General features: G+C 40.2%; 1 protein-coding gene across 1 annotated transcript; it reads right to left on the minus strand.

The window, feature by feature from the left end:
* Window positions 1-327: 327 nt before the first annotated feature.
* On the minus strand, window positions 328-5,466 carry LOC124152004. Its single transcript, XM_048392364.1, has 4 exons — window positions 5,363-5,466; window positions 4,174-4,289; window positions 3,445-3,632; window positions 328-1,145 (listed from the first exon to the last, which is right to left on the minus strand). Exons 1-4 carry the CDS (start codon window positions 5,449-5,451, stop codon window positions 1,116-1,118), a joined length of 423 nt encoding a protein of 140 aa, XP_048248321.1. The 5' UTR covers window positions 5,452-5,466; the 3' UTR covers window positions 328-1,115.
* Window positions 5,467-10,360: the final 4,894 nt, after the last annotated feature.

Here is a 10,360-nt window from a genome sequence, read left to right on the forward strand (position 1 = left end):
TTGCTGCAGATAATTGAGACTGACTGTTCTGACAGCTGACGTTTATATTTCAGGATGCTTCCACTGTATCTACTCAAATGCTGGTAACAATACAATTCCTCAAATAGTGAGATGTCAATCAAATACGTTCAACGCGCAGACTGCACGTGTATGTAACATCCATCAGTTGAATAGGGTCTGTCATATATAATTTCCGTTTCTTTGACTAAAAGAGTTTCGAAACTATTGACAGTCAATTTTACATCTGAAGAGACGTCTAATATTTCTCACTTCTTCTCACTCATGACATCAGTACAGCCACTACGAAAAAGACGACAAACATAATACTTTCCAAACTGGTACTTATACCATTTATTTGTGTATACTTCATTTAGACAAGTAATAATTGTTAAGTGTTTAAATAAATTCATTGCGAATACTGGTCATAAATGCAATGAAAATAAAACAAATAACGTCAACACATTTTTGACATTGACAGAAAACACTATTCAATGTCATGGTAAAAGACATATGTACAATACATTTGTTGGTATTACGAAGAATTATTGTATAAATATTAAAATAGTCACTGTGGTGGAAGACAACCTATTTTAAATGTGCATGTTTTAAAATCCCCTACACGTTTGGCTACATATTGTTAATTTTCAAAGGTTCAGGACTATTTGTCATAAATGAAAACAATATGCAATATGAAGTCAAATAATGCTGAATTCCTCATAGGTAACATCGATAAGAAATATGGGTCTGGGTCATGTAGCAAGAAGTAGTCATTCCCATGGACACGAATGACGATTTGTCTCTTCATGCAGACAAGTCAGACTTTCTTTTCGGATTGGCAAAATCACAACAAGGTAATTTGGTCCAGAAGGTTAACTAAAGCTTCAGCTATATGGATGGTCTGATACTGTTCTGCTAATTCCCCAGATTTGACCACTTAAACTAGACAAAAGAAGAAACCAGTGAAACCACCTCGTCTGTTTCATATTTAGATCTTTGAATATAGATTCAGAGTGACATACATATACCCACAAGACTGTATAACATGAGGGTCAACTTTTCCTGTTTGTCAATCTATACTCCAGCATTTATTAAAATACGTTCAAACTCACATGAGATCATATCCAAACACGGCATGTATATATTTTCTGAAAATAAAGAAAATACAGTTCATGGTATAAATGAAAAATATTTTAAAAATGAAAACATTTTGCTTATGTAAAATTCCTGTTCACAACATCATATGATTTTGACAAGTTTGAATGGCATCTTCTATTAAACACGTAATACGTGGATCATAACTGCCTGAATAGTGTAAGATTTTAGGCATCTGTAGGTGTTCGTGAATGTAACATATTTTTGAAGTCATATTTGGGACCTTCGACCATTTGATATTCTTGAGAGGGCTGGAATTTTGTATCAAGACTGGATATGTTTCAGCTGCATCTGCCGAAACGGATGTGTTTTAATTTATACTGTGAGCCTACACATTTTATATATAAAAAAGTATATTCATCAAAGGTATTTTTATGGCAGCAAATTGTTTTCAATGGTCAGAAGCATAAATACTTTTTTCAAGCCTGTTTAGGGACAAAGTATTTTTCTCGATAAAACCCAGCACCCGCCCATAACATACAAATAAAATTATTATTTAAAAAACTGTTGCCATTTTGTCACAAGTACATGTGTAACAATGCAGTATGACACACGTGCCAATAGCAGTTAATTATGTAAGTATGGTGTTAAACTACTCTAGATACGTATATACACCTACCAACAACTAACTACTGTTAAATGCCAAATATATATGTTAACTTGACACATACAATAATGACATAACATAACGCACATGGAAGTTCACCTGACACACATACGTTTTCTCATACATTTAGAAGAATGAGTACAAATATGTGACTTAATTCTCATTGCACGATTCCGACTATTTCATAAGCATGTGCTTATGAATCATGCACTAGATACAACACGAAATACATATACTAAAGCAGAAGGTGAACCACCTGATACACACATGGGATCTAATACATGCATACACCAGTGTACCTGACAGATACTTGGTCCACCTTGCATACAAATGGCATTTCATGTATATACAAGTAAACCTGGCTCACACATGGCATCTAATGCATGCACACGTCCACCTTGCATACAAATGGGTTCTTGTATTTACGCACTTCCACCTGAAACACACATGGGGACTCATGCATACACAAGTCCACCTCATACATACATGGGCTATAATGCATATACAAGTCCACCCTATGCATACATGGGCTATAATGCATACAAAGTCCACCATATAGATACATGGGTTATAATGCATATACAAGTCCACCTGAAACACACTTGGGGTCGCATGCATACACAAGTCCACCTCATACATACATGGGATATAATGCATTTACAAGTCCACCTCATACATACATGGAATATAATGCATATACAAGTCCACCCTATACATATATGGGATATAATGCATACACATGTCCACCTCATACATACAGGGGATATAATGCATACACATGTCTACCTGATACACACTTGGGATATAATGCATACACAAGTCCACCTAATAAACACTTGTATTCTCATGCATACACAAGTGCATCTGGAACACACATGGGACCTCATGCATACACAAGTCCACCTGACATTCACTGAGTATCTCATGCATACATAAATAGCCTGACAAAACACTGAAAATAACAAAGAGTTGGAACACACATGGTATGTCAAGCATCAAAAGAGGGTTAGGGTGTTGATAAGCTTTTCGCGCTGGTTTAAACAGTATTTCAGTAACATCACCGCAGGATAGCTTCATGACAACAAGCGTCATGATCGGTGCGAATCAGGGGTTCGAACTTACGGTGCCAAAACAGTTACGTTTTCTTTGACAAGACTTCTTGCTAAACAGTATGGCAGAAGTGTCCTTGTAATTGTTACTTAAATGTGTTCTTAAGTTATAAGTTTACGTTTGTAAAAGATAAATGCGGAATACAAGTATGAAAAGTGGTAAATATTCAATCAATAAACATGATCATCATATCTTATCTAACGGTTCGAACAAAACTGAGGTTTTTTCAAATTGTTTCGAGGACAACCGCATTGCAGTCTCCAGTTCCCTGCATACGCCCATACTCCTCTGATGAGATTAACTACAATCATTGCTAAGCCAAGTGGCATGTCACAGACTATTTTCACAAGGTTTATTAACCTTATCCATACTTCAATGATCAAACAATACACTCTAACACAGGCGTAGATAGGAAACATAGATACACCAGCAAACAATGGTGTTATCTCCGTTGCAAGACATGCTAAGAATTCCAACCATATATGTCTTAACATATTTAGAAGATATATGAAAAAGCCAAGGACAGTAGAGACCCATCTGCCTGACTTCGACAAGCCACCTCTGAAGCTTCTTACAGTAAATATCTTCGCAAAACGCGGCATCTTCAGCAGATGAAGCATCAGTTGTTTCACCTTCCTGCCAATGTGTGTCTGTCGTCTACACATCTGACGGTCCAGGGTGACTATACAGAACATGAGGCAAGTGTAAAACAGGACACAGCCAGCCACCATCACTATCAACATGCTCAGTTGGCTTAGGTCACCTGCAACCGAATAACAGACTTGACACAGTCAATCACATTAAATATACACTGAATTGAATAATTTAAGTATAAAACATCATCATCTGATCACATACATATACCGATCATACTAATAAATAATTCATTAAAAGGGACTAACAAGATTTTGAGTGACTTTTTGCACAAGAACATAATATATAAATATAAAGTAGAAATAGAGTTATTTATATATTAGTGTAAATAGAATGTACTTTTGTTTCTTTGTACTTACATTTTACATAATATATTTACATATAATAGATTATAGTTCGAATTCTTTAATCGCATACAGAAACAGACAGACATGCACATCAACTATCAAGTATTTAAAGGCATTAGGAAGCGAGGGAAGATAGACAGAGAGATTATGTTCTCTTTCGAATTCTGTACTTGTATTAAAATAATAAAGTATAGAGAGACGGACAGACAGACAGACAGACGGATGGAGAGAAAACAAAATTATGTTTTCCTTCGAATTCTATACTTTCACCAAAACACACATAGATGCGGAGGTGCATTGTACCTGGCATGTGATGTTTCATTCCAAGGAAATCGAGACTGGAGAAACGTATGTCGTCCATCAAGCCCGGGCCTTGGACTGTATGTACATCCATCGTCCTGGGACCTCTGTTCCTGGAACTGTTATGCAAAACCACATTACAGTAAAGTACGGTTATAACGAACTCAAAGGGACTACTAATTTTAGTTCGTTATAACCGTAGTTCGTTATAAGCATATATACAGCATAATACATCTAATTATCGGGACCAAAAAAGTAGTTCGTTATATCCGTCAGTTCGTTATAAGCGTGTTCGTTATAACCGTAGTTTACTGTAGTTGAATAAACACACGTGTGTATACGAAGGATCAAAAGAAGTACAGTAAAATACGGTCATAACGAACTCAAAGGGAGCACTCACCGAAGTTCGTTATAACCATATATACAGCATATATACAGCAAATGGCAGGGCGAAAACAGTTCGTTATATCCGTAAGTTCGGCAGAAGCGTCAAACGTTATAAGCGTGTATTGTTCACGTCCAACAAAAAACACATAAATCATACACTCATACCCACATTAATATTGTAACTGCACACTCACCCTTTTACACTCATACAATAATAAGTTGATTGTCATGATCGCATCATTGAATGTGGATAACCCGACTTCACAGAAGCATAATAGTGACATTAAATACATTCACACCCTCAAAGGCTGTTTGAATGTGCTTACAGCATCTTTATATCACTTTAACAATAGTTATGTAATTTGCATGTATCGTATTACGATTGTGCATTCCATCCATCATTGTAAACCTATATTTACATCTTGAGAAGATTGGATGCTGAAAACCAGTACAGTGTATGTTACAGGAAGGTTTATGTCACTTCTTTTGACCCTAGGCATTAGACGAATTGTGATGAGGTGAAAATAGCATGCAAAACAGGCCACATCCGATGTCAAATCATTAATGAACACCACTATTTTTACTTCAAAAGTGAATGTGTTAAGGTTAGTTTCAGTTTTGTTTTTGATACAGCCCTAAAAATATACAGTGGAAACACGAGCCTGTGGGAGCTGTTGTGTATGGCTTATTCAATCTGACTGTTTTAAAAGAAAATATATGCAATGTTATTCCGTTCGTTAACATAGAGATTCCATCACAACGCCAACCACTGACATGAATCGATCAGTCACATAAATAATCGTACCTTTCAAGTGGATTTCTGAAACGAATAAGTGGGGAATACCGCGGCCGCCACGTTGAAGCCCCGCATTGACTTACAGCCTTCAATGTCATTTATCAAAATAGAAAAGATATTTTTAGAGGTTTTAAAAAATCATGTAACATTCATGTATATCTTTTGGAAGTTAATATGGCAAAGCTCCAGGATGTCAAAAGCTTCTTGGTTTTTTTAAAAGAAATATTTAACCGTTAATATACAGGTCAGTGGCACACGCATATCAAATGGGGGTCAAAGGAAGGCGGTAGCTTCAAATAGTCGCCGTTGCGAATCAATAATCTGATGCTTTATTCCAAGGTTCGAGTGATTTTTCGTGCACTGAGGTGTGGTATATTTCCGCTGACAATGAGAATTACCATGGCTAGCGATGGTTAAACACCACAGGACGTTGCATAATTGTGTCAGCGTGACCTCATGAGCGTTAGTTATCGCTGTTTGTTTTGTTTGTTGTTTAACGCCATACTCAGCAATATTCCAGCTATATGATGGCGGTCTGTAAATAATCGAGTCTGGACCAGTCAATCCAGTGATTCATGTCATGAGCCTCGATCTACGCAATTGGGATACGATGACATGCATCAACTTAGTCAGCGACCCTGACCACCAGATCCCGTTAGTCTCTTCTTACGACAAGCATAGTCGCCTTTACGGCCATCATGGGTTGCTAAATACCTATTCCTCCCCGGATCTGCGGGGGTACGCTATCGCTGTTAGGGATGCAGACCACAAATAACGGATACATTCTGCTGACATATATTCCTCAATGACTATCTTCATTTCGATATGCATGTATCCTTTCCTTCCATATTTGTTCATTTGTATTCGATGACGTCTTTCGATCTTTTTATGTTTGACATTAAGTTTCATTATGAGGTAAGACTGACCATTTACGATTAACACTTGGAGTGTTTTCACTCTTTACAGATGGCTGACGTGCGCTGAGAGAGATGGACATTGTGTCTGCTGTAACTAATATACAACGAAACCCCGCTAACCCGGACATCCAGTGATCCGACATCCCCGACATTTCAATCGGGGTCGTCAATATGTATTTTAAGCAATATTACAACGTACCCGTGCTTCCTCAACACATACATCTGTTAATCCAGACAATTTCACTTTGGACGATACCGTACGAATCAACGAGTTTCACAGTATGGTTTTCCAAACAACCACGTGGCACCACGTACAGTGAATGAGTGACTGAGTTGGGTATAACAGTTTTGAACAGGATCCCAGTTATGTCACGGCGTGTTAGATGGATGTGGGAGGAAAGCCTGAAGTGATGCAGATCTCAGACGTTTGGTTACCACTTTGGTATGGTGCTAACAAACCTAGACACATAATCGAGACAAAGCGGTATTCGAACTCATTTCGACGCTCCAAGGGACGCCACTCTGCACAGAAAATTGCAACGCCTTAGACGAATTGGCCACCCGTGCCCCGACAACACACAAAAGTTTTTGCACGAACCAAGTAATATTAATTTGTTCTGTCTGTGAGTGAGTGAGTGAGTATGGTTTTACGCCGCTTTTAGCAATATTCCAGCAATATCACGGCGGGGGACACCAGAAATGGGCTTGACACATTGTACCAATGTTGGGAATCGAACCCAGGTCTTCTGCGTGACGAGCGAACGCTTTAACCACTATGCTACCCGACCGCCCCTGTTCTGTCTGTGAATACGACGTATGTTGCACAATATCAGCGCACAGGTTATTGTTTGGCTAGGGTGGTTGGAGTTCCCTCCCTCGAATCTTCTTAGAAAACATCTATATTATCCCATTTCTAATAAGTGGGATATGTTCCACTTGACATTAGGCGTACATGCATACTTCAACTATTTCAAAGAAATTTCATTTTTAAAAAAATTCAAATGCGAATATGGAATAATAGGTTGACCAAAGGCTTAACATTGTTCCAAAATCTATTTTCATAAAGTGGGAAGCTACCACATATATTTGAAGCATTTTGCGTCTGTGAGACACACATAAATGTGTGAGCGAGTGAATTTGGGTTACCCCCACTTTAATCAGTCGTGTAACCCGATGTGGGAGGAAAGCCCCAAGTGATGCATGTCACTTTGGTGAAACTCACGAGTACGTGTATGCTGCTTATAAACCTAAAAATATATAATGGGCGAACCGGGATTCGAAACCCCAATCACAGGTTTCTGGCAGCCTAAGGGACGCAACTCTGCATAGTGAATTTACGACAGGGCTCACATATCCTCCGCAAGAATGAAGCGTCCCACAAATATCCCCCATATGCAGATATTGGGTGTTTCTTCTATTCAAACTTCATTTTTGAACTTTTAGTCAAGATCAAGATCATGTCAACTTTTTTAAGAATAGAAATCAATAAGTTTTGCGTTTATGGAGTTTTAAACGTAAAAACGCGAATTTAAAATCTGTACAGCGGTTTTTAGGCTTATAACTCCATAAACGTAAACAACTTTTATTGAAGAGATTTTTTATAATTAAAAAAAATATGTAAACAATAATAACTTGACCGACTGCTTATTTTAACAATTATTCTAAGATACTTCGCTAAAATATCAAAGGCGCTAACAGTGCTTTATCCTGCGAAAAGGTACACTTTTTCAGTGACGGCATAATAGGTTCACCCCGTAATCTAACGTATCCTTAGTAACATTGTTCTATCATTCCTGTCAACCAAGATGACGCATCCACATCAATTATCGATCAGTGAACTACTTTTACTGACGGAAATACTTGCCGGATAACTGAATGTTATTCCTTGGGAACACATCATGACAAGATGGTGTCCCCTCATGCCGTCACTCATGTCTTATCCCAAACCATATACAAACCACTGTGTGCGTTCCACGGCAGCCACCAAGTTGCCCGAGACAGTGTTGGTACCCTAGGAGTTTTGTCTGTCTCCGACCAGGAAAGAGCAATCCTAGAAAAGTATCATAACCGCATGTACACCTGTTGCTCAGCGTAAGGCATTTAGCAAATAAAAGTGTCCAAACCCTTTCCGTGGCCACAGGAAATCTCTGTTGGAAGCTTACTGTTGCTCTTACTCCGTCATGATCGTCCCACGTCAACGCCATGTCACGCCCTGGTGCTCTTACTCCGTCATGATCGCCCACGTCAACGCCATGTCACGCCCTGGTGCTCTTACTCCGTCATGATCGCCCCACGTCAACGCCATGTCACGCCCTCGTGCTCTTACTCCGTCATGATCGCCCACGTCAACGCCATGTCACGCCCTGGTGCTCTTACTCCGTTATGATCGCCCCACGTCAACGCCATGTCACGCCCTCGTGCTCTTACTCCGTCATGATCGCCCACGTCAACGCCATGTCACGCCCTGGTGCTCTTACTCCGTCATGATCGCTCAAAGTCAACGCCATGTCACGCCCTGGTGCTCTTACTCCGTCATGACCGTCCCACGACAACGCGATGTCACGCCCTGGTGCTCTTACTCCGTCATGATCGTCCCACGTCAACGCCATGTCACGCCCTGGTGCTCTTACTCCGTCATGATCGCCCACGTCAACGCCATGTCACGCCCTGGTGCTCTTACTCCGTCATGATCGCCCACGTCAACGCCATGTCACGCCCTGGTGCTCTTACTCCGTCATGATCGTCCCACGTCAACGCCATGTCACGCCCTGGTGCTCTTACTCCGTCATGATCGTCCCACGACAACGCCATGTCACGCCCTGAGCCGTCGCCTCACGTGACTTCCAGTTGCCGGTTGCAGTATCATGTAGAGCAACCAACTTGGTAAGCTCTCCATTTCATGGCTTGCATTTGCTGCAGTCTGCTAACATTAGTTGTGGAAATATAATTTGCAACTTGTACGACCGAAAACACCCAACGCACAATAACCAGCAAGGCAGAACTTCGAAGAGTGAGTGCGTGAGCATGGTTTTACGCCGCTTTGAGCAATATTCCAGCAATATCACAATCTCATTAAAATCATATCTTAGTTCTCGATATCGCCAAACAAAGATCTGAGGACATCCCATTACGGGTCAAGTCAGAACGACCTTTCGCGAACTTTGACCGACCACTGAAATGACTAACAAGAAGTCGACATCAGCCAATTAGAAAGCAAATTTCTCGAGCTTTACGGCACTCGTTACAACCTGGCGACTTCCATTTCAGACTACGCTTGAAAAGTATCTTGACACAGTTCTCGATTAAAATTTTGAAAACTGAACAAACGAACATTCCGGAATGTCTAATATATGGTTGAGATTGTATGGCAGTGCTTCCCACGTACTGTGCAACGCCTCCTCCGTTCAAATGTTTATGCCATGGAAGCGAGAGATAGACGATAATTTTTTAAGGAATCAGTCGTACGTGCCGTAACTGTCGTTCGGAATACCCCGTGTTAACGTTTTTCGAGGTTGCATGATGAGACAACACATTCCGACTGTCACTTTCATGATCTGGTAATTGATGATTGGTTGGATGAAAGGTCGTTCTGACGTGACACGTAATGGGATGTCCTCAGATCTTTGTTTAGCGGCAGCGAGAACTCAAATCTGATTTTAATTAGACTGGCAATATCACGGCGGGGGACACCAGAAATGGGCTTCCGCATTGTACCCATGTCGGGAATCGAACCCGGGTCTTCAGCGTGATGAGCGAACGCTTTAACCACTTGGCTACCCGACCGCCCCTGTAAATAATCGAGTCTGGACCAGACAATCCAGTGATTGATATCATGAACATCGATCCACGCAATTGAGATCGATGACATGCTTCAACCAAGTCAGCGAGCCTGACCACCCGATCCCGTTAGTCGCCTTTTACGACAAGCATAGTCGCCTTTTACGGCAAGCATGGGTTGCTGAAGACCTATTCTACCCCGAATCTTCACGGGTCAAATAGGGTACGTACGAGGGGCGTTAAATAAGTTTTGCAACTTCAATATAAGACCAAGTCGCAGAATATCTTTTGCACTTTTAGTTTTCAATATAAA

The sequence above is a fragment of the Haliotis rufescens genome, unplaced genomic scaffold (assembly GCF_023055435.1).
Source record: "Haliotis rufescens isolate VD_foot unplaced genomic scaffold, xgHalRufe1.0.p SCAF_11, whole genome shotgun sequence".
NCBI lineage: Eukaryota > Metazoa > Mollusca > Gastropoda > Lepetellida > Haliotidae > Haliotis > Haliotis rufescens.